Genomic DNA, 26330 nt, shown 5'->3' with positions numbered 1-26330 from the left:
ACTCTCTCATTTCCCTGATCATTATTCATCATCACAAACTATGGGCTCACTGTTCATTGGTGTTCGATGTCTCCTTCACTATCTTCTTCCACCGTTCTTTGTCCAGTGCACAATGTCGCAGTTTCTGTATACCTGTTTTAAACACCAGTCCTTTATGTCGTCTATCCATTCTCTGTATGGTCTACCTCTTCTGTTTACACCATCCATAATACCAAACATGAATGACTTTACCTTCCGGTCCTCACTCATTCTGCAAATGTGTCCAAATAATTGCAGATTCCGTTTTATAATCTTTTGCATTAGATTCTCTTTTGGTTGTATCTTCTGATAGAGCTTCATTTGTGACTTTCTATACCCATTCTATTCTTAGAATCTTCCTATAATAAGTTCTCTCAAATGGCAAAATTCTTTTTTCTTGATTCCTTGTTTATTACCCATGTTTCAGATCCATATAGTACACCACTAAAGATACATGTTTCCAGTACTCTTAGTTTTGTTTGCAGGCTGATCACTTTACTTTTCAAGATATTATCCACGGCCTTCAGATTTGTTCTTCCCTTTGCAATCCTGATCTTTATTTCTTTTTTACAGTCCAAATCATATGACATTTTACTTCCTAAACATGTGAATTGTTCTACATTTTCTGTATCAATCCCATCCACTTGTATCTTTTGTTTCATATTCTTCTCACCAAATACCATTGTCTTTGTTTTTATCAAGTTCACAACAAATCTCTTTCCTTCCTCATTTAACAGTTTCAATATTTTTTGTAGTTCTCTTTCGTCTTCTTCAATAATAACAATGTCATCTGCAAATCTCAGATTATTAATTCTCATCCCATGCACTGATATTCCATTTATATATTCAATAATTTTATCCATTGCTCTTTCTAAATGTGCGATGAAAATGCTTGGTGATATTGGGTCCCCCTATCTAGTAGCTCTGCTTGTTTTAAACCATTTACCCAAATCATCACCTACTCTAACTGCTGCAACTGCATTCTTATAAACATCTTTTAATATAGCTATTAGTTATCTGTCAATTCCATAGGATGATCATTACTGCTGGATCAGAACTAGTCAGGGAAGATGTGGTTATCTTCTACATAAATGGGGGCTGTCAGATCACCCTTATTGTGATTGTTCTCCCATGGATCAAACGATTACTCATATTGTGTACGACTGCCCAAGGCGCCAATTTCACAGTGGTGGCCGACAGGACATTCACAAGGTGACGGATGAGGCCTTGAATTGGCTTTCCAGCCTGGACCTTGACCTGTAGTTGGTATGGTGGTGGCAGTGGTTATGGAGGAAACAGAAGATCATTGTCCCGTCTCACCACGAAGACGTTATTCTAATAGTCACTCTCATAGTCCTCGTCATAGTATCAACAGATCTCCTCATGTTAGAAGATGATGATACAGTGTGAAATGAGCCTCCTCTAATGGATCAAGTTTTCTCACACAAGACACAACTGCTCACTACTTAAACCTCGGATACAGCCACTTTTATGTTGTGAGAACATGCAGTCTTGTCATACTTGGTGCAGCAGGACGATAATTGTCTCTGGCTTAAAATTATGACAAGTTACTTTTGCTTTATATTTTTTTTTTAAAAAAAAGAAAGACTCAGTAAACAGGTTGTGCCGTTTATGTCATGAACTTATGTTAAGATTTTCATCATTTGTTTCTGGAAATTGTGATTGTAGTTTCACTTACCAGTTTCATGAAACCATAAGAATAAATAAATAAACTGCTGGAACATAATATCTTGCAGTTATTACTTAGATTTTCATCTGTTTTTGTTTTCTTTATTTTGGTATCACCCATACACATCAACTTGGAACTTCTAGCAGTTTCACTTTTTTTTTCTCCCCCAAACTGTTACTTCTTATACTGGTAAAGCCTCTCCTGAATGCTGCTGGTATTGAGTGGGATGGTCTAGCAGCTGTCCTTTGCTGTTTGTCCTAGCTGAAATGGCATTTCATCTTGCATTATCATTGGTCTTTATATATCAGTGGCATCGCATGCTAATTTTGGTTGGTTGTGCTGTCATGTTGCTTATGCAACCCAAGCTAGAAAATTAATGTCATTTTTTTTTTTTTTTTTGTGCCCATAGACAAGAGGTTGGTTCATCAACCTATAGCACATTAGCCCGTGTATATAGGTAGTGGGCTGGGAAAGTAGAAACTTGTTTAAATTTGATTTAAATGACTATAAATTGTTTCCCTTGGGAAACACGGCAGGTGAGAGACTGTTCCACAGTGCAGAAATTGCATGGATGAAGGAGGAGGAAAAGAAACTTGTTCTGTTTGTTTCTAAGTGTACTGTGAAGGGATGTTGAGCAGCAGCTGCACATGTACCAACAAGCTTAGTACTGAGTGGAGGAATTATTGATGATATTTCAGATGAGCATTTCCCATGAAAATATTTGTAGAATATACATAATTCAGAAAATAAACTTTTGAATGAAGGGGTGCTTAAGGGTCAAAGCTGTATAACTGAGAGGAGACCACCACATAGCCTTTAAAGGAATGCGGAGAACCGACCAGGGCTTCTGACCTAATGTCCAATCCTCACCTTCTCGTGGTGCACCCTGTTGGGTATCTACTTCGATACTGAACGAACGAGGATGGGCTGGCAATTTGGGATTTAGCCGACCAAATTGTATTCTTATTGGTTAAACCAAAATAAAAAATGATGGTACAACATGACAAAATTTCATGCCGGCTGGGGCGTCGCCCAGTTAAACAAGGCCCCCGTTGTTTTTGCCAGGGAACCAGGGCGAACAGCGAAAAGTCAGTTACTGGAACAAATCTGAAAACAAACCCCAACTCGACATCACCAGAGTTAAAGATCGGTACTATCAACGTAAGAAGCCTGAATGGCAAAGAAATGGAGCTAGCTGAGGAATTAGATAAGTACCAGATCGACATAATAGGGGTGACTGAAACAAAAAAGACCAAAACTGGTGAGATCTTTCTGAGCAATAAATACAAAATGTTATATTCAGGCAATAACAATCAAGGAAAAGAAGGAGTAGCCATAGTATTCAACACAAAATACGAGGCTAATCTTCTTGAATGGCAGTCAGTCTCAAGTAGAGTAATGTGGGCAAATATGAGAATGGGGAACTGGACAATGAGACTTATTTGTGCCTATGGCAGGTGAGAGACTGTTCCACAGTGCAGAAGTTGCATGGATGAAGGAGGAGGAAAAGAAACTTGTTCTGTTTGTTTCTAAGTGTACTGTGAAGGGATGTTGAGCAGCAGCTGCACATGTACCAACAAGCTTAGTACTGAGTGGAGGAATTATTGATGATATTTCAGATGAGCATTTCCCATGAAAATATTTGTAGAATATACATAATTCAGAAAATAAACTTTTGAATGAAGGGGTGCTTAAGGGTCAAAGCTGTATAACTGAGAGGAGACCTCCACATAGCCTTTAAAGGAATGCGGAGAACCGACCAGGGCTTCTGACCTAATGTCCAATCCTCACCTTCTCGTGGTGCACCCTGTTGGGTATCTACTTCGATACTGAACGAACGAGGATGGGCTGGCAATTTGGGATTTAGCCGACCAAATTGTATTCTTATTGGTTAAACCAAAATAAAAAATGATGGTACAACATGACAAAATTTCATGCCGGCTGGGGCGTCGCCCAGTTAAACAAGGCCCCCGTTGTTTTTGCCAGGGAACCAGGGCGAACAGCGAAAAGTCAGTTACTGGAACAAATCTGAAAACAAACCCCAACTCGACATCACCAGAGTTAAAGATCGGTACTATCAACGTAAGAAGCCTGAATGGCAAAGAAATGGAGCTAGCTGAGGAATTAGATAAGTACCAGATCGACATAATAGGGGTGACTGAAACAAAAAAGACCAAAACTAGTGAGATCTTTCTGAGCAATAAATACAAAATGTTATATTCAGGCAATAACAATCAAGGAAAAGAAGGAGTAGCCATAGTATTCAACACAAAATACGAGGCTAATCTTCTTGAATGGCAGTCAGTCTCAAGTAGAGTAATGTGGGCAAATATGAGAATGGGGAACTGGACAATGAGACTTATTTGTGCCTATGGTCCCATAGAAGGTTCTACTAAGGTAGAAGTGGAGGAATTTTTTGAGGCTTTAGAAAAAGCAACTGACACAATGAAAAAGGAAAAGTTGGTCCTTGTTGGGGATCTAAATAGTAGAGTAGGAAATGATTGTGAGACATACAAAAATATTTTGGGAAAATTTGGAGAAAAGAGCAAAGCTAATAATAATGGCAAATATCTGTTGGATTTCTGCTCAGGACATGGATTGGTTATTACTAACACCATGTTCCAACATAAAAATGTGCAAAAATTCACATGGAGAGAAGAGGCTAGGAATAAGAAAAGTCTCATTGACTATGTTATTGTTGATAGTGATGTTTTCTCCCTGGTGCAGGACACCAGAGTGTACATAGGATTTTAAATTGGAAGTGATCACTATTTAGTCTTGAGCAGGATAAAATTGAATTTCATATTGAAAAGAATAACATGTAAGAAAGTTTTAAAGCGAATAAAAGTTGAGCAGCTCTCAGATGTAAACTGTAGACTAAAATACAGAAATATTATTGAAAAGAAAATGAAAGAGTTTGAGAACAGGAATCAAACCTTGGAGATTCAGTGGCAAACTCTGAAGGAAACATTGATTGATTCTGCCAAAGAGGCATGTGGTGAGGTTGTGTGCAAAGATAAAAAAATCAGAACTCCCTGGTGGACACAGGAAGTTTAAGACGCAGTGAAAGAAAAGAAGAAAGCATATCAAAAGTTCCTGGCAAATAAGTCAGCTTTTACTCTTACAGAATACAGAGACAAATGTAAGAAAGCTAAACAGTTTGTAAAACTAGCTAAACAAAAGTCATGGGAGGACTTTGGCAAGAATATAGAAAATAAATATCAAGAAGGTGGCAAAATATTCTGGAGGTTGTTGAAGAAGCTTAGGAATGGAGGTAAGAGTACTGTAAAAGGAATTAGAGATGATAAAGGTGAAATGAAAACAGGAGAAAAAGATATCCTTGAAGTATGGAGTAATTACTTTGAAAAACTGCTAAATGAAACAAGCAGTGATGACAGCACAGTGATAAAAAACACTGACCAGGCATGCAGTCAGGAATACATATCCATACTTGAAGTAGAAAAAGCCATCAAAGGCTAGAAATGTGGAAAGGCAGCAGGAGTAGATGATATTCGACCAGAAATGCTGAAGTATGGTGGTATAAGAGTCTTACAGTGGCTGCACTGCATAGTTCAGAAAGCCTGGACAGAGGGACGAATTCCCGATGATTGGAGTAGAGCTCTCATAGTACCCATATATAAAAAGGGAAATAAAACTGAATGTGAGAATTACAGAGGTATTTCCCTACTGAGTGTTCCTGGCAAGATCTATGCAAGTATACTTGAGAAACGGTTGAGAAGAATTGTGGAAGAAAAGCTTGGTGAAGAACAAGCTGGATTCAGGCCAAACAGAGGTTGTCAGGATCAGATCTTCACTTTACGACAAATAGTCGAGAAAGCATGGGAATATAATAAAGATCTGTATTTAAGTTTTGTCGATTTGGAAAAGTCATATGACAAGGTTCCAAGAGAGAAGCTATTCAATACGCTGCAGTTATATGGTGTCAATGGGGCATTATATCAAGCAATACTTAGTCTTTATTTGAGTTGTGAGTCAGCAGTTAGAATTGAAGGAAGTACAGGAAGATGGTTTAATGTTAAATCTGGTGTGAGACAAGGATGTACATTATCCCCTCTGTTATTCATTATCTATATGGATCACATTATGAAGGAATGTGGTATTAAACCTGATATCAAAATTGGAGATGTTAATGTCAGCTCTTTGCTTTATGCAGATGATGTTATACTTCTAAATAAATCCGCTACAAGTTTGCAAGATTCTCTGACTAAATTGAATAGCTGTTGTAATAGATATGGTATGAAGGTCAGTAATAAAAAGACAAAGACAATGAAAATAGACAGAATCATTGAAAATGTCAACTGTGTTGTGAATGGAGAACCTGTGGAACAAGTAAAACATTTCAGCTACTTAGGCACAATTTTTACTGAAGATGGTAAACTAAATATAGAAATAGACAACAGAATCAGCAAAGCTGGTATCGTGGGAAGTCAATTGAATAAATTCATATGGAATAAGAAAGAAATTAGTTGGAACACTAAATTAGCTGTATACAAGACTGTGTTCAAACCAATTTTAACTTATGGATCTGAGAGCTGGGTCAGAAGTAAAACACTTGACCAAAGACTAGAGACCACAGATATGAGAGTCCTGAGAAAGATTATAGGCGTGAACAGATGGCATCAATGGCAATATCATATTAAAAATGAGGATATTAGGAAAGAACTTGACATTGTCAGCATCCAGGAATGCGTTAGCAGAGCTAATTTCAGATGGTATGGTCACTTAAATAGAATGGGAGAGGAAAGATTACCAAAACAAGTGTTCTCTGCCAGGTTGGCAGGAAAACGACCCAGAGGAAGACCAAGATATAGGTGGATTGATACGGTACAAAGTGCCTTAGACGATAGAAATATAAGATCTGATAATGTTGGAGTCTTGACAAGTAACAGACTGATTTGGAGGAAAATTGTAGATAGGAAGTTAGTAATGATGTAATTTTTTCATGTAGTACTGTCATATCCTGTACACCCCTTGAGGGTACATGGCAGGAATTTGATGATGATGATGAACTTTTGAATGAAAGGGGGGGGGGGGGGAGTTGGTAAGAGATGGGTCATTAATAAGTCTAATTGCTCCATTCATTCCTCTGGACTCTAATCATTCTTAGGACTCACATCAGAAGTAAAACACTTGACCAGTCTTTGGTCAAGTGTTTTACTTCTGACCCAGCTCTCAGATCCATAAGTTAAAATTGATTTGAACACTATCTTATTATACAGCTAATTTAGTGTTTTGACTAATTTCTCTCTTATTCCATATAAATTTATTCAGTTGACTGCCTACGGCACCAGCTTTGTTGATCCTGTTGTCTATTTCCATATTTAGTTTACCATCTTCACTAAAAACCATGCCTAAGTAGCTGAAATGTTTCACTTGTTCTATAGATTCTCCATTCGTGATGCAGCTGATGTTTTCAATGTGTCTGCCTATTTTCATTATCTTTGTCTTCTTATTCATGAACTTCATACCATATCTATTACAACAGCTATTCGATTTAGTCAGGGAATCTTGCAGACTTGTAGCGAATTTACTTGGAAGTATAACATCATCCGCATAAAGCAAAGAGCTGACATTAACATCTCCAATTTTGATATCAGACTTAATACCACTTTCCTTCATAATGTGATCCATATAGATAACAGAGGGGATAATGTACATCCTTATCTGACACTAGATTTAACATTAAACCTTCTTCCTGTACTTCCTTCAATTCTAACTGCTGACTTACAACCCAAATCAAGATTAAGTATTGATTGATATAATCCACCAGTGACACCATACAACTGTAGATTATCGAATAGCTTCTCTCTTGGCACCTTGTAATATGCCTTTTCCAGATCGACAAAACTTAAATACAGATCTTTGTTATATTCCCATGATTTCTCAACTATTTGTCATAAAGTGAAAATCTGATCCCGACAGCCTCTATTTGATCTGAATCCAGCTTGTTCTTCACCAAGCTTCTCTTGTATAATCCTTCTCAACTTTTTCTCAAGTATACTGGCATAAATCTTACTAGGAACACTGAGTAGAGAAATACCTCTGAAATTCTCATAGATATATTTCCCTTTTGTTATATGGGTATTATGAGAGCTGTACTCCAATCACCTGGAATTTGTCCCTCTGAACTATGCAGTGCAGACATGTAAGACTTTTATACCTCCATATTTGAGTATTTCTGGTCGAATATCATCTACTCCAACTGCCTTTCCACATTTCAGGCTTTTGATTGCTTTTTCTACTTCAAATATGGATATGTATTCCTGATTGCATGCCTGGTTAGTGTTTATCACTGTGCTGTCTTCACTGTTAGTTTCATTTAGCAATTTGTCGAAGTAATTACTCCATACTTGAAGGATATCTTTTTTTCCTGTTTTCTTGTCACCTTTATCTTCTTTAATTCTTTTTACAGCACTCTTTCCTCCATTTCTGAACTTCTTCAACAACCTCCCGAACATCTTGCCACCTTCTTGATATTTATTTTCATCTTATCAAAGCCTCCCATTGCTTTTGTTTAGCTAGTTTTTTTTTTTAGAGAGTGTTTAGCTTTCTTACATTTGTCTCTGTATTCTCTAAGAGCCCAAGCTGACTTATTTGCCAGGAACTTTTGATATGCTTTTTTCTTTTTGTTCACTACTTCTTTAACTTCCTGTGTCCACCAGGGAGTTCTGATTTTTTTATCCTTGCACACAACCTCACCACATGCCTCTCTGGCAGAATCAATCAATGTTTTCTTCAGAGTTTGGCCACTGAATCTCCAAGGTTTGATTCCTGTTCTCAAACTCTCATTTTTTCTTCAATAATCTTTGTGTATTTTAGTCTACAGCTCACATCTGAGAGCTGCTCAACTTTTATTCGCTTTAAAACTTTCTTACATGTTCCTCATTTCAATATGAAATTCAATTTTATCCTGCTCAACACTAAATGGTGATCACTTCCAATTTCAAATCCTCTGTACAATCTAGTGTCCTGCACCAGGGAGAAAACATCACTATCAACAATAACATAGTCAATGAGACTTTTCTTATTCCTTGCCTCTTCTCTCCATGTGAATTTGTGCACATTTTTATTTTGGACCATGGCATTAGTAATAACCAGTCCATATTCTGAGCAGAAATCCAACAAGTATTTGCCATTATTATTAGCTTTGCTCTTTTCTCCAAATTTTCCCAAAATATTTTTGTACATCTGACAATCATTTCCTACTCTGCTATTTAGATCCCCAACAAGAACCAACTTTTCCCTTTTCATTGTGTTAGCTGCTTTCTCTAAAACCTATGGTTCCACAGAAGATTCTGCTAAGATAGAAGTGGAGGAACGTTTTGAGGTTTTAGAATAGTTTTTTTAGAATTTTAGCTTTAGAATAGAATAAGAACACAATTTGCCCACATCACTCTACTTGAAACTGCCTGCCATTCAAGAAGATTAGCCCTCGTATTTAGGGCTGAATACTATGGCTACTCCTTCTTTTCCTTGATTGTCATTGCCCGAATATAGCATTTTGTATTTATTGCTCAGAAAGATCTCAGTAGTTTTTGCCTTTTTTTGTTTCAGTCATCTCTATTATACCGACCTAGTACTTATCTAATTCCTCAGCTAGCTCTATTTCTTTGCCATTCAGGCTTCTTATGTTAATAGTACTGATCTTTAACTCTGGTGATGTTGAGTTGGGGTTTGTTTTCAGATTTGTTCCAGTAGCTGACTTTTCGCTGTTCACCCTGGTTCCCTGACGAAAACAACGGGAGCCTTGTTTAACGAGGCGACGCCCCACTAGAACGAAATTCTGTCATGTTGTACCATCATTTAATATTGTGGCTTAAGCCAATGAGAATACAATTTGATTAGCTAAATCCCATGCCAGCCCATCCTCATTCGTTCAGTATCCAGGCAGATACCTAACAGGGTGCACCCTGAGAAGGTGAGGATTGGAAATTAGGGTCTCTAAATGCAATCATTGAAAATGTCAGCTGTGTTGTGAATGGAGAACCTGTGGAAAAAGTAAAACATTTCAGCTACTTAGGCACAATTTTTACTGAAGATGGTAAATTAAATATAGAAATAGACAACAGAATCAGCAAAGCTGGTATGGTGGGAAATCAATTGAATAAATTCATATGGAATAAGAGAGAAATTAGTCGGAACACTAAATTAGCTGTATACAAGACCGTGTTCAAACCAGTTTTAACTTATGGATCTCAGAGCTGGGTCAGAAGTAAAACACTTGACCAAAGACTAGACACCGCAGATATGAGAGTCCTGAGAAAGATTAGAGGCGTGAACAGTTGGCATCAATGGCAATATCATATTAAAAATGAGGATATTAGGAAAGAACTTGACAATGTCAGCATCCAGGAATGCGTTAGCAGATCTAATCTCAGGTGGTATTGTCACTTAAATAGAATGGGAGAGGAAAGATTAGCAAAACAAGTGTTCACTACCAGGTTGGCAGGAAAACGACCCAGAGGAAGACCAAGATATAGGTGGATTGATACGGTACAAAGTGCCTTAGAGGTTAGAAATATAAGATCTGATAATGTTGGAGTCTTGATAAGTAACATTTGGAGGAAAATTGTAGATAGGAAGTTAGTAATGATGTAAGTTTTTCATGTAGTACTGTCATATCCTGTACACCCCTTAAGGGTACTTGGCAGAAATTTGATGATGATGATGAAATGCAATCATATAATTTGATTGTATGATTGCATTTTTAGTGATGTATGAAAGTTAAGAGAGTGCATAGTGCAATGGGGCTAATTTTAATTGGTCCAATGCAATTTATTGTAGAATAACTTTGAATATTCTAATTTATCAATTAATATAATTTTAAATATGGAAACCTTAAAGGTCAAATGAACAATAGCTATGCTTCATGCATGCCATTTATATGAGAAGCACAAAGGGTTAAAGCTTTGTGGTGAGATTAGATTATCATTGGCAAATATTAGAGTGAGGCAAGAATAATTTGAATTTGAATACAATTTTTAAATGCTGACATTTAATACTCACAGAAATTGGAAAAAGTAATCACTTAGGAAATTATTTTGATGGATTGAACCAAAGAAAAGCTGAAATAACTCACTTTCTTACTTATTTATACCCAAGTTCCAACCTCTGACTATAATCAAACAATTCGTGAAAACTCTGGCAGAAAATAGGACATTGTAGATCATCAACACTGTTTCCCATGGTAAATGTGGGCAAAAAAAGTTATAAATTATTTATAGAAAATTACTTGTCTACATCGGTGTCCTAAACATGTCAGCTCATGCTTCACGCATCCAAAAGAGATGAAATTCGGAAAACAAAAACAGCAACTCATAACGAATGACAACAGTCAATTGGATTGGTTAACACAATAACCAATCTCAGCCACTGATTTCTCGGTATCATTGTCTCATTGCACATCCTGCCTCACTTAGTAGGTGATTTAAAACCACTGGAACACTAAGAATTTGACCAATTACCATCTGTAAGTCTGTGCAAAGAGCCAAAAGTGTCTGTATTTGTGATCACACACAAGGACTACTAACGCAAATGTGATGCAATGTTTACATGCTGAAAAGTGTTCTCTTCATTAAGCATTAGCATATTGGGTTTAATTTTAGGAAAACTTTTTTAACAAGAATAAATGCAAATAATATCGGTTATATTGCTGCACTTAGCACACCCTGAACATACACCCCTGATAAATATATATATATATATACTGACATATAAGACGAGGCCTAAATTTTCGGCTATTTTTAGGTTTTAAGCTTATGTCGGTTGTATTAGATGACCTCCCAGTTTCCTCTTCATTAGGTATTGTTGTTATATCCGTTATTTTTTTGCATAGCATAGATTTCGTATTTACGCGAATTACCCCAATTAAAAGTGATTAAATAATATGTGGAACACGCGATTAGATGGTATAATGAAGAAACACAGTTTATTAGTATGGGATATGTTTCATAGTCATTTAACTGAGAATACTAAAAGTCTTCTAGAAAAAAATAACATAAAAATTGCTGTTATACCAGGTGGTTTAACTTCTATATTGCAACCACTAGATGTCTGCTTAAACAAACCAATTATAGATCACATGCGAGAAGAGTGGAATAATCGGATGTTGACTGGTGAAAAATCATTTACAAATGGTAGATCTACGCCCACTGCATCACTTGCTATGTTGTGCAATTTTGTGATCAAAGTGGAATAAAGTAAAAGTAGAGACTGTAATAAAATCATTTAAAAAGTGTGGTATCTCTAATCTTATGGATGGTACGGAAAATGATCTGTTGTGGGACACTGATGACAATGAAAATGAAATCAATTCACTGGATTTGAACTGGGATCTATATGAAGATCATTTAAATAATTAATCTAAAGAACTATTTTCAAAAGATGATGAAGAAAATTAACATGAAAATTGAGGTTAATAATTATTTGTTTTTTTAAGACTTGCATCTATTGTAATATTTTAAATAAATTTATGTAGCAAAATATTAATCTGATTTGTTTATAAACACTGGCTATTTTCTTATATAATGAAGTATTATAACTACCTAAATGTTCATCCAATAAATTAAGCTTCCCTTTTTATACTCCCTGTATAAGATGACCCATGATTTCGAGGGGTTTTCTGTAGTATGTGTTTGAGAGTCGTCTTATACGCCGACATATACAGTATATAATGCTCCCATACACAAGAGGTCAAGTAGTGATCTATAAGCACATCAGTTCTGTGTGTGGAGGGTAGATGTTTTTTTTTTTTTCTTTTTTCCCCTTGAGAGCTATAAGTTGTAATTAGGAATATTTCACAAGGCTGCTCCAGAGGACAGAGGTGGATGGAATAAAAGAGGAAGAGAAGCAGATTTGGTGTTGCACAATAAAGAGATGCTAGGCAGCTGCTGCTCTTGTAATTAACAGGTGCAACTGAAAGTGATGGAATGATGTACGTCAGGAGCATTCAGAAGAAGGGGAGGGGAGGAGTTTTGGGCACTGGTTAGTTCATCCTGGTCAAAGGTTATTGGCATTAGTGAAATATGGCTGACAGAAGATGACATAGTTAGTGGAAGAGAATGTGAGCGGTACAGTGTGTTCTGGGAGGATAGAGAGAAAAGAATGGGGGTGAGGAGTGTTAGTGATGATATCCAATGAACTGCAACCAAAGAATAGAAAGTTCAACTGTAGGCCAGTAAAAACAACACACCTGAGACTATCTGGTATGAGATAAAGGCCAGCAGAACAAAATATACAGTCGGATGATTCTATAGACCAGGGGATGGAAAAGACAAGGACAGTATGCATCAGCAAAATAAGCAACTATGGGAACATAAATTGGAAGGAAGAAATGGAATTTATGCAGTCACTGAGGAATAATTACCTGAGACAGCATGTGATAGAATATATTACTGGTTTGAGAGTGCTAGATTCAGCAATTGTATCTAAGAATGTGTCTATAACCAATATGACCATGTTGCTGCCAACTGGTGAGAGTGATCATAAGTGGAATTACAGTGCAGGTAACTTAGGAGATTGCTTAGATCAGTGCCATGGCATGTGAAACTGCAAGGGTTTTGGATGCTTGAATGTTGATAGTGCATGGGTAAAGGAGTGTTTGAGAAAAGTAATGGCAGACTACATACCTAGAGTCAGGCGAATAAATCAAGTGGGAGTTAAATGGATGAATATCGTCATTAAGCTGGAGCAACCAAAAAAAAAATTATGGAGGAAATTCATGGAGAAAGGTGACCAGCAGGCACATGAGCAGTACAAAGCATAGAACAGAAGAGTAACCAGTGTAGTAAGAAAGGCAAAAGAGATTATGAAAGGAAATTAGAGGTGCAGACCAAAGATAATCCCAAACAGTTCTTTCCATATGTTGTAAGTAAAAGGAAGAAAGCTTATGGCAAGAATGATTTTAATGAATACCAATCATAGGGAGGTAACCGATTCAGTCGAAATAGTAGAATTACTAAGTGAACACTTTGCAAGAGTATATCATCCAGATGGAGATGCTGCAGTAATGAGAGAGGAAAAGACATATGGGAAATGAGGTAAATGAAATGGAGGTGCATAGCATGTTACAGAATCTTGATGTGAATACAGCTGGGGGATTAGATGGTATAATCAGCTTGTGTTTTACATGAAGGTGCTAGGGAACTGTTGGTGCCTTTAATCACATTGTTTAATCAAATGTCTTGGGTCTGGGTTAGTGCCAAGGAGATGGGAAGAAGGGAAAATAGTTCCACTGTATAAAGGAGGCACCAAGACTGATGTAGCAAATTACTGACTAGTCAGCATATCGGGAATTGTTGTCAAGGTACTGGAGATGTTAGTCAAGAGCAAAATACAGACATGGATAGGCAGTAATGGGATACTGTATGAGGAGCAATGTGGTTTTGTGAATGGTAGGTCATGCCTCAGTGACAGATGAGCTGCATAAAGGTAATGAGTTTGCAGTGATATTGCTAGACTTTGCAAAAGCCTTTGACCAAAATAACACATGGAATTCTAATCAATATACTGCACACATGGGGCTGGATAAGGTGGATAAGAGGATGGTTGATGGAGAGAGAGAGAGAGCAGTTTATTCAGGAGTAAAGTCCAGAAGGCAGCCTGTAACTAGGGGTATGCCACTGTTTAATTTGTATATTAATGATATAGGAAAGGATGTGAGAGGAACTGTTCAGTTGTTTGCAGATGATGCAAATTGGATAAAGCAACAGTTCATACAGATGATGTTCAAATTTTGCAGGATGATTTGGAGAGACTGGTAGTCTAGGTTATGCATTTTGGTGTGAAAAGATTACCAGCTGTATACCAAATTGATGGAACTGTACTCCAGTTCCAGGAAATTGATGAAGCCAGAGATTTGGGAGTGTTAGTGGATAAGGAGTTAAAAGTTTTTAGAGGACATATAGCAAAAGTGGCTGAAGCAGCTCATCGGATTCCTTGGTTACTGAAGAATATTTTGATGAGCAGAGACAAGCAGGATTTAATTTCTCTTTATAGAGCATTGACAAGATCCCATCTTGACTACTGCATGCAGATCTGGTCACCTGAGTTTCTTGGCAATGAGGAAGAGGTGGAGAGGATCCAGAAGTGAGTGTATACTAATTGCAATTGAAAGATAGTATACTAACTGCATCAATCCAAGATGGTAGAAGGTGTATGGAATGGACCTTATGAGAATAGGTTGACGACTTGTGGGTTACAAACTTGTTGACAGGCAGAAAAGAGGGGTGATATGATTGAGACATACAAATTACTGAAGGACTTTTATAAGATTAATACAGAAGAAATTTTTCAGAACAGGTCTGAAGATGGGGAAACTAAAGGCTATCCTTGGAAACTGAGCAAGTATGTTGTTAGTTATAAAATTAGGTTTTCTGCTTGGAAAGTAATGAATGAGTGTAATAGGTTGCCAGAGTCTGTTGTGAGTGTAATGACCGTGAATGAGTTCATAACAAAGTATGATTGATACGTGCAAATGCTGGATAGTGCTTGGCATGATGTTTAGGACCTCTCTTGATGAGTCTAATCATCGAGTAGCCTGTAATAATATAATAATAGGTGCGAATTCAATGGAGGAGTGACCATGGAAGTACCTGTATTTCACAGACACAGTGCTGAAACTGTATCTGTGAGATAAAGGTTGAAGTGAATCTGTTAGAGAGGGATCACCAATGAGCCTAAATGCTCACCTCTGGACAGCATCAAGGATTTTAAGGTACATTTTAGGTGCACCACTCCAAACATGTGAGCAGTATTCTAAGCATGAGAAGATTTGGGATTTGTATATAGTCAGGAGTTGGTTGGGTGCAAAATAATCTTTCAAATGAAAGAGAATGCCTAGTTTCTTGGATGCTGAGGAGGCAATTAATGTGATGTGTTTATGCCAGGAGAGACTATACGTAAACATTAGTTCAAGCAGAGAGAGATCTGATCATGCCTAGTGATTAATGTGTTACAGAGGGTAAGGTTAGGTGAGCTAAGATCTCTTTTGTGAGAGGAAAGAGAAGACTGTGTTTTGGTGGCATTGAACATGACAAGGTTTAAGCCAATACATTATATAATTTAGTTGGCTAAATCCAAAATTGCCAGTCCACCATCATTCATGATCTAGATAGGTACATGCTAATGAAATCCTTTATGAGACCGGTTATGTGTGGGACTGATATACACACAAACTGTGTACAGATATTTCCCATACAGAGAGCAAAATGGTATAACGTGCAATTTATTTATTCTTATGGCAAAAAGAATACAAAGTAGCTATAGGTCAATGTCTAGTCCACAAAGCCAATCCAGAGCCATAACATATAATGAAAAAAAATTATAAAACATATCTACCTAGTTGGTAGATAAGTTGAATGAAATTCAACTTTACAATAACAGCAATTCGTGTATCATGATTTCTAAAACACTGATTAGATGTAAAATAAAAAATTTCATACTTTCTACAATGATTAAAGTATATTATAAAAGTATGATTTGTAACACAGCTAAAAATATTACCTGTCTTTTCTCATAGCTATTACTGGCTAAACAACCTAGAAGTAGGGAAAACAATGTTGGCAAAATTTCTCGCAAAGTGCGGGGGGTATTGGTAACCACTACCTTCCAAACATGAAGTGCAGCTTGCCTCACCATTACAGCAACATCTGAGCGTCCCATATACAAACCAGCTAGTACCCTGTTCCTACGTTCCATTCCTAGTGCATACAGAATAGCCTAATAAAAAATTAAGAAGAAAAAAGATATAGTATTCATATCACTTATAACAAAACAAGGTAAAACATCACAGAACACTAAATTAACACCAGAAAAAAGTTTCTTTTTATTTATTATTACTACTATGGATAGACAAACTTTGGGCAGAAACAGTTTAGGAGCAAGATGGTTAATATTATGTATGAAGACCTGAAGAGTGCATGATTTTCAAAATATATAATGAGGTATCAAAGAAATACAGAAAACAAAGAGGGGAAAAAAATTATACTGTTATTCTTCATCAGAATTCCATCAGAGATTTGAGCAATTAATTGAGAGAATATTTTTCTCTCAATTAGTGAGAAGAATTATTAATCCTTTAACTGCTGATTTTATATTCTACTGACATTGTCCCATGTGCTGAATTAATTTTGCAAAAAATTTATAAATAAAATCAATTAAAATTCTTACAAGTAAGAAGTCCGGACAGCATCATACATTCTTGATATACACTTGTTCACTCACAAAAATGGCAATAATAGTGTTTTATAAAATTTGCATAATCTGCAAGGGGTGCCCACTTGAGGGCACTATTTTTTCCATGCTCAAGTTAACTTGACTGTAGCAGTTAAAGGTTTAAATAGCTAGATGGATTTCAGTTTTGCACAGAGTTAATTAATAGCCGCATGAATTTTACTTTACCACTGAACAGCTGTTCAGTGATAAAGTCATAGAGTAAAAGAAAACACCCAATTTCCTAGAGGCTGAGGGATTAATACTAATGACACAGTTATTCCAAGGAAAAAAATAGAAGATGGGATTATGGATAGGAAAATCTCATCTTTAGAGATTTAGGCATTGTAAAAAAAGTAAGAATGAAGTTTCTTACTTTAAAATAGCCACTTCGCACCAAAGTTTGGTGCGAAGTGGCTATTCTAGACATTTTAATGACCTCAACTGTATCCTTAAGGAATATTACATGGATGAAAGATAGTATACACTAATTGCATCAATCCACCCTAAAAGTAATTTTTGTCTTTAACTGGGTCCTTTTCTACCAACTTGCAAACACCTGTTTTGCTAATGTTTCCTGTTCTGTTTAAGTCATTATACCAGCTAACATTAGTCCTGCTCATATATTTGTGAATATAAACAATGTTAAATTATTAAAATTCCATTTTTCATACGATTCTGATGTGAATAAAAATCTGTTCACAACCCTAATTTTTTTCAGAGCCCACAGTTCTTTGATCAACCGAATTATTTCTAACCATGCTCTCAGATTCATAAATAACTGGTTTCTACTCCATATCTTATACGGCTTGTTTGGTGTTCTGCCACTTACCAGATAAAAATTTATTTGAATGGCTATATACCATAAAGCTTTGAATGTTGTATTATCTATTTCCATTTTAACTGCAATCTTTACTAAAAATTATGCCCAAATAGCTAAAATATTTTACTTTTATAAGTTTATCATTGAGAATGGTGTTTTCTGCATTCCTGCCTATTCTCATAGTCTGCCTTTACATTGCTAATTTTTTTATACTAAATTTATAAGAGCAATTAATTCAATCAGTTAAGCAGTTTTCAAGGCATGAAGATTTATTCAAGAGAATAACACTTGCATAAAGTAAAGAACTAAAACGAATATCTCCAGTTTTAATGTCAGGTTTAATGCCACTTTTATTTATAATGAGATCCATACAGTTAAGTATGAATGATTAGAGAGAGAGAGATTACATGTCGTACACCTGATTTTATAGCAGAGAACATTCTTCTACATCCTTCAGTTCTCAAATGTCAATTTACATATTCAAGGCTGTATGCTGCCCAGTGCAATGTCCTATTAACACCACTATAATATTTTGAATTTTTCGCCTAGCACATTAATTCTGTTTCCAGATATATAAAATTTCAATATGGATAGCTTAATTTAAATACAGTTACTTTAATTGTAGAATTTTCACCAAAATAAGATAAGCCACAATACAAGGGATCCAACTTAAGAGCTGTAAGTCAATAGTTAGAATTGAAGGAAGTACACAAAGATGGTTTAATGTTAAATCTGGTGTCAGACAAGGATATACATTATCCCCTCTCTTATTCATTATCTATATGGATCATATTATGAACGAAAGTGGTATTAAACCTGATATCAAAAGTGGAGGTGTTAATCTCAGCTCTTTGTTTTATGAGGATGATGTTATACTTCTAAATAAATCCGCTACAAGTCTGCAAGATTCCTTGACTAAAGCCTGGACAGAGGGACGAATTACTGATGATTGGAGTAGAGCTCTCATAGTACCCATATATAAAAAGGGAAATAAAACTGAATGTGAGAATTACAGAGGTATTTCCCTACTGAGTGTTCCTGGCAAGATCTATGCAAGTATACCTGAGAAACGGTTGAGAAGAATTGTGGAAGAAAAACTTGGTGAAGAACAAGCTGGATTCAGGCCAAATAGAGGCTGTCAGGATCAGATCTTCACTTTACGACAAATAGTCGAGAAAGCATGGGAATAAAATAAAGATCTGTATTTAAGTTTTGTCGATTTGGAAAATGCATATGACAAGGTGCCAAGAGAGAAGCTATTCAATACGCTGCAGTTATATGGTGTCAATGGGGCATTATATCAGGCAATACTTCGTCTTTATTTGAGTTGTAAGTCAGCAGTTAGAATTGAAGGAACTACAGGAAGATGATTTAAAGTTAAATCTGGTGTGAGACAAGGATGTACATTATCCCCTCTGTAATTCATTATCTATATGGATCACATTATGAAGGAAAGTGGTATTAAACATGATATCAAAATTAGAGATCCTAATGTCAGCTCTTTGCTTTATGCGGATGACGGTATACTTCTAAATAAATCCACTACAAGTCTGCAAGATTCTCTGACTAAATTGAATAACTGTTGTAATAGATATGGTATGAAGGTCAGCAATAAAAAGACAAACACAATGAAAATAGGCAGAATCATTGAAAATGTCAACTGTGTTGTGAATCTAGAACCTGTGGCACAATTAAAACATTATTATTATTATTATTATTATTATTCCGGGAAACTCCAAGGAGTCGACAGACTCATCGAGGGAGGCCCTAACATCATGTCAAGAACAACTATTCAACATTCACACAGTATCTATCATACCTTGCCTTGAACTCATTCACGGTCGTAGCACCCACAACAGACTCTGGAAGCTTATTCCACTCATTTACCACTCTCCAAGTAAAGAACCTAGCTCTAACACCCTTGTCAACCACGCTCTTGCCCAGCTTCCATGCATGGCCCCTAGTCCTCCCACCACCAGTCATATTTTCAAAAATATCTTCTGGATCAATCTTATAAAAACCCTTCAGTAATTTGAATGTCTCAATCATATCACCCCTCCTTCGCCTATCGTCCAATTTCTGCAACCCACAAATCTTCAACCTATTCTCATAAGGTTCATTCCACAGACCTGCTATCATCTTGGTCACTCGTCTCTGGACCCTCTCCACTTCCTCCCCATCACGAAGAAACCCTGGTGCCCATAGCTGGGCACAGAAGTCCAGATGGGGTCTTATCAAGGCTCGATACAGAGGAACAACAACTTGTTCGTCTCTGCATGTTAAAGTATTTTTCAGAAGCCAAGTGATTTGGTGGGCTGTTTTAGTTACTTTTGCAATGTGCCCCCTAAACTTCAACTCCCTATCCACCAACACTCCCAAATCCCTGGCCTCATCAATCTCCTGGAGTATGATTCCACCAATGCGATATACTGCTGCTATTCTTTTCACCCCAAAGTGCATAACCTTACACTTTGCCACATTAAATTGACATCCATTTTTCCTAGCCCAGTCCTCCAAACTATCCAAATCATCCTGTAAAATTTTGACATCTTGTGCACTCACAATTGCTCTACCCAACTTTGCATCATCAGCAAACAAGTGAACACTTCCTCTCAGATCCTTTCCAATATCATTGATGAACAAATTGAAAAGCAGTGGTCCAAGAACAGAGCCCTGTGGTACTCCACTAGTCACAAGACGTCTTTTAGACTCCACTCCTGAATAAACCACTCTTTGATATCTCTCCTTCAACCACCCTCTTATCCATCTCACCAACCCTATATCTATACCAATCTGCTCCAGTTTACTGATTAGGGTTCCATGTGGTATCCTATCAAAGGCCTTGGCAAGGTGCAGTAGTATCACTGTAAAGCCATTATCCCTATCCAGTTCAGCCGTCACTGTGTTATAAAACGTGAGCAAGTTACTGAGGCATGATCTACCATTCACAAAACCATGTTGTCCCCCATACAATATCCTATTTTCATCTATCCAATCCTGTATTCTTTTCTTGACTAATTTCTCTAAGACCTTGACAATGATTCCTGATATGCTAATCGGTCGGTAATTTACAACAGCAGTCTTGGAATCACCTTTATGCAGTGGAACTATTTTCCCCTCTTTCCACCCGCTCGGGACTAACCCAGACCCGAGACTCAAATTAAACAAAATGGTCAAGGGTACTGACAATTCTTTAGCTGCTTCTCGTACAACACGAGCTGGTATACCATCCAATCCCACAGATGTATTGACATTGAGGTTATGCAATAGACTACTCACCTCCACTTCATTAACCACAATTCCTGTATAATCTACTGGTTTATTCGTTTCTGCAATGTCACCACCTGGATGATATACTTTTGCAAAGTGCTCACTCAGTAACTCAACTATCTCAACTGATTCAGTTACCTCCCTACCATCGGCATTCTTTAAAATCAATCTGCCATGTACATTTTTCCTTTTACTTGCTACATATCTAAAAAACTGTTTAGGATTCTCTTTAGCCTGCATGGCCAATGTTCTTTCGTAATCCTTTTTTGCTTTTCTTACCACACTCGTCACCCTTCTGGCCTGCGCTTTATACCATTCGTGTGCCTGCCGGTCACCCTTCTCCTTAAATTCCCTCCATAGTTGTTTCTTTTTTTTCCAACTCAAGCTTAATGGTGTTATTCATCCATTTAACCCCTACTTGATTTATTATTCGGACTCTAGGTATACAGTCAGCCATTGCTTCATGCAAGCATTTCTTAACTACCTCCCATACACTATCAACTTCTAGTCCTTGCAGTTGTACATGCCATGGCACTGAACCAATCAGACTCCTAAGCTTGTCATACTTTCCAGCCCGATAATTCCACATGTACCCTGTCTTAATTGAAAATTCTACACCTTTAGCCACCTCCCAAGTTAAGACCCTATGATCACTCTCACCGATTGGTGGCAATGTGGTCATATTTGTTACAGCCAAATCCTCAGATGTAATTACTAGGTCAAGCACTCTCTGACCCCTAGTCTTTTCCATTACATGCTGTCGCAGATAGTTATCCCTTAATAACCGCATAAAATCCAGTTCCTTCCTCCAGTGTGTCCTCTCCTCACTCCAATCAATGCGACCATAGTTGAAATCTCCCATAATAATCACCCTCCTTCCACCCATTTCTTCTATTTGCTTGTGCATACTGTCACCACCATCTTTTCCATCACCTGGTCTATAGCAGCACCCAATTGTATATTTAGTTCTGCTAGCCACAATCTCACACCAAATGGCCTCAAATGTGCTCTTTTCTCTATCCTGCAATTCAACTTCTATTCTCCTTGGCTGGAGCTCATCAGCTATCATCAACAATACTCCTCCCCCCATTTTATTCTCTCTGTCATTCCTGAACACACTATACCCATCACATTCAATCCCACTAGTTATATCATCTACAGTCAGCCATGTTTCACTAATACCTATAACCTGTGGTATGGAAATGCCAACCATGGCCAAAACCTCTTCCTTCTTGTTCCTAATACTCCTAGTATTAGTGTACATGAATTTAAGACCCCCATTAGCCCCAACCCTACCTTGATGCCTTATATTAACTATCCCACTCAGATTTGTTGTCCTTATTTGCTCTGGCATATTATATTCATTCTTACATTCAACTGCCTCCATAAGGACTGTATCTCTACTCCCCCCCCAACAAATCTAGTTTCCCTGAATTTGCACATCCACTACATTCAGCAACACTTTCTCAAGTCTTCTTACACCGTAACCATTCAAATGCAAGCCATCCATCTTATATAGATCCTTTCGCCCATCAAACTCACTCCACACATCCACAAATTCCACACCACTCGTCATACATAACCCACGCATAAAGTCATTCGCAATTATAGCCCTCCTTTTAAACATTTCACTGTCATACCGTGGCAAAAGACTAATCATTCTAACTCTCTCACTCTTTTCTTTTGCTACCTCAAACAATTCATTCAGGTCTTCTATCATTTCCATTTTATCTCCTTTCAAATCATGTACCTGCCACAACAATCATTTCTTTCACCCTTTCCTTTTGCTCTCTAATAGACGCAGTTACGTCTTTTATGGTCGCACCAGGTTGGTACGATTTTGTCAAATCCTCTACTAACACACCTCGTACTAACGAGTCTCCATACAGCACTCTATCCTTCATTTTGTTCATGTTCACATTCATACGTCTATTTTTCCTGTCATACCTTTTATTATTGGTTGGTTCATTCAGTCTACTTTTGTTCATGCACTCTAGCTGCTGTTTTGCTCTTTCTATCGCACTATTCAACAACGCGATCTCACTCAATGCATCTATCTCATCTTTTTTGTTCTCTGAGAAACCATTTATACTATCATTCACACTTTCTACATTCACACTCTCACAATTTTCATGTACAACCTTGCCGTTTCTTGTCATATCACTATTTCCTTCATTCTGAAGGTTGACAAAAATATCACACTCACGATCCGAAATACACTTCAATTCCTCATTCTCCCTACATTTTCTACATACATTCAATCCTTTATTATCATCTAACCACACTCCAACCGCACTCCTCAAAGCGTATATTTCACAGCTAGTACACTGACTCATTTCTTTTATGCTGCCGTTCTTTGATAACGATGGCGAACCTTCATTACTGGCCGCCATTTTCCTTCGCACAGGTGCCATTCTTATTTGCAACGTGTTTTGTCAAATTATACGTTATAACACACCAAAAATAGACGCATTAAAATACGCAAGGCAAACAAAACAAAACTACACAATATTAAGTAATTTGTATCGATAACTGAAAATTATACTTATCTTATCTGGAGCTTGCACGAACACTACACATTACGAATTCATCTAGCGGCGACTTCCCGACATAGATTATGTTATAAAACACTTTAGTACACTAACCACGCTAATAAAGCTCCAATAATATACCAAAATTACACACTTAAGTCCATTAAATTGAATCCAAAACACCAATAAATCAACAAAAAACACAAATCTCTCAGGAGCTCTCCGATAGCACGTCCATTCACCAGCTAGCCTTGACACCAATCTCTATTTCAGCTACTTAGGCACGATTTTTACTGAAGATGGTAAATTAAATATAGAAATAGACAACAGAATCAGCAAAGCTGGTATGGTGGGAAGTCAAATGAATAAATTCATATGGAATAAGAGAGAAATTAGTCGGAACACTAAATTAGCCGTATACAAGACAGTGTTCAAAACAGTTTTAACTTATGGATCTGAGAGCTGGGTCAGAAGTAAAACACTTGACCAAAGACTAGAGACTACAGATATGAGAGTCCTGAGAAAGATTAGAGGCGTGAACAGATGGCATCAATGGCAATATCATATTAAAAACGAGGATATTAGGAAAGAACTTGACATTGTCAGCATCCAGGAATGCATTAGCAGAGCTAATCTCAGGTGGTATGGTCACTTAAACAGAATGGACGAGGAAAGATTAGCAAAACAAGTGTTCTCTGCCAGGTTGGCAGCAAAACGACCCAGAGGAAGACCAAGATATAGGTGGAATGATACGGTACAAAGTGCCTTAGACGATAGAAATATAAGATCTGATAATGTTGGAGTCTTGACAAGTAACAGACTGATTTGGAGGAAAATTGTAGATAGGAAATTAATAATGATGTAATTTTTTTCATGTAGTCTTATCATATCCTGTACACCTCTTGAGGGTACATGGCAGGAATTTGATGATGATGATGATGATATATTTAAATATTTATGCAAGTCTACTTTAGAAATGGCTAAGAAAAATTGTAGAAGGGAAGCTTGGTGAAGAACAAGCTGGATTCAGGTAAAATACAGGTTGTCAGGATCAGACACTTTTAGACAAATAGTTGCGAAATCGCAAGAATATAACAATGATTTTTATTCAAGTTTTGTTGATCTAGAAAAGGTATAAGACAAGATGGCAAGAGGAAAGCTCTTCAAAATGCTACAGTTATGCAATGTAAATGGGACATTATATCTATTTCTCATTATTCTCATTATTTCTATTCAAGCTTCAGTAAGGAAATACCATGAGTAGACATATTACTTACTATTATAATAATGGAATTAACTCATGTAAAATATTCTTTATTAGTAGAATTTTCGCCTGAGTATCACAGGCATCATCAGTACAAGTACAAAGGCTAATTAAACAATAACCGATATATTCACAAAGCACCACCTAAATAGCTAAGGTTAAATTTCCTAAATTTATTTCAACAAAAACAAAACAAAACAAAACAACAAAAAAAATTTTAATTCATATATATGTGTATATAATTACAAAAGTTAGGAATCTCCCACAAGGGGGAAAGACATAGACCATTGGATATGTTGGGAAAAGATGTAGACCATTGGATCTGTTAGGGGAGTGAAGTAACGTTTCACATTTTCTCTGTAAAGTCGTTCCATGAGGAACCGACTTTTGTGAATGACTTTTGTCTTGTTCCACTGAACTCTATGTCTAGTGTTGATGGCAATGGAACAAGACAAAAGTCATTCACAAAAGTCGGTTCCTCATGGAAAATGATATGGGAATAACCTAAACAGATCCAATGGTCTACATCTTTTCCCCCTTGTGGGAGATAGTACTCTATAAAAATCAGCAAATCTTTCCTAACTTTTGTAATTGTATACATATATATATATATATATATATATATATATATATACATCTTATTTAATTTTTTTTTTTTTTTGTTGAAATATAAATTCAGGAAATTTAACCTTAGCTACTTAGGTGGCACTTTGTGAATATATCAGTTATCGTTTAATTAGCCTATGTACTTGTACTGATGATGCCTGTGATACTCAGGTGAAAATTCTACTAATAAAGAATATTTTATGTGAGTTAATTCTATTTAAGCTGTAAGTCAGCAGTTAGAATTGAAGTGGATACAGGAAGATGATTTGAGGTAAAATATGTGTGCGACAAGGGTGCACATTATCTCTACTGGTATTCATTATCTATATGGATCATATTATGAAGGAAAGTGGTATGAAATCTGATATGAAAATTGGGGATGTTAATCTTAGCTCTACTTTATGCAGATGAATATGTTGGGACTCAGATTGTAGGCATCGGTGAGACTTAGTTATTAGAGGCAGGGATACTAGGTGGTGTCAAGTACAGTCTTTTTAGGATAGACAAGATAGAAAAGGAGAGGGCAGGATGTATGCTGCTAATGATATTGGATGATTTAATCTAGTTAGAGTTGAGCCCTATGACTGCAATACCAGTAACAGTTTTCCATGTGGCAATGAGTTTGAAGCTCTGGTGAGACATGGAGGCTAACAAGATCAAATAAATAGTGAGGTGTTATTACAAACTAGATTGGTGGCTGTTGACAATGAAATGCATTAAGAAAAGAACATGAGGAACTCATGGTCAATGAACATTAGATCAGATAACAGCATTCAAGAGGGTAAAAGACATGACCATTCTGCCTAGGGTTGGTGACAGTGATCATGATGTTGTGACTTGGGAAGTGGCTAAATCTTTGGATGCTTCATTCAGAAAAGGTTACATCTGAACTATAGA

At 36.8% G+C, this 26330-nt stretch overlaps 1 protein-coding gene across 1 annotated transcript in view; it reads right to left on the bottom strand.

Annotated features, from left to right (window-relative positions):
- Positions 1 to 26330, bottom strand: part of l(3)80Fj (lethal (3) 80Fj) — a 770029-nt gene that overhangs the window by 186447 nt on the left and 557252 nt on the right. The window contains exon 41 of the mRNA XM_090405954.1: positions 16232 to 16447. Within this exon, the coding sequence (XP_090262080.1) occupies positions 16232 to 16447 (216 nt within the window). The remainder of the gene's footprint in view (positions 1 to 16231; positions 16448 to 26330) is intronic.

This window comes from Typopeltis vanoorti, chromosome 16 (genome assembly GCF_054136105.1).
Source record: "Typopeltis vanoorti isolate ZY-2024b chromosome 16, IOZ_Tvanoo_1.0, whole genome shotgun sequence".
Lineage (NCBI taxonomy): Eukaryota > Metazoa > Arthropoda > Arachnida > Uropygi > Thelyphonidae > Typopeltis > Typopeltis vanoorti.
Note: the sequence above shows the minus strand (reverse complement) of the source record. Positions and strands in the feature narration are given on the sequence as shown.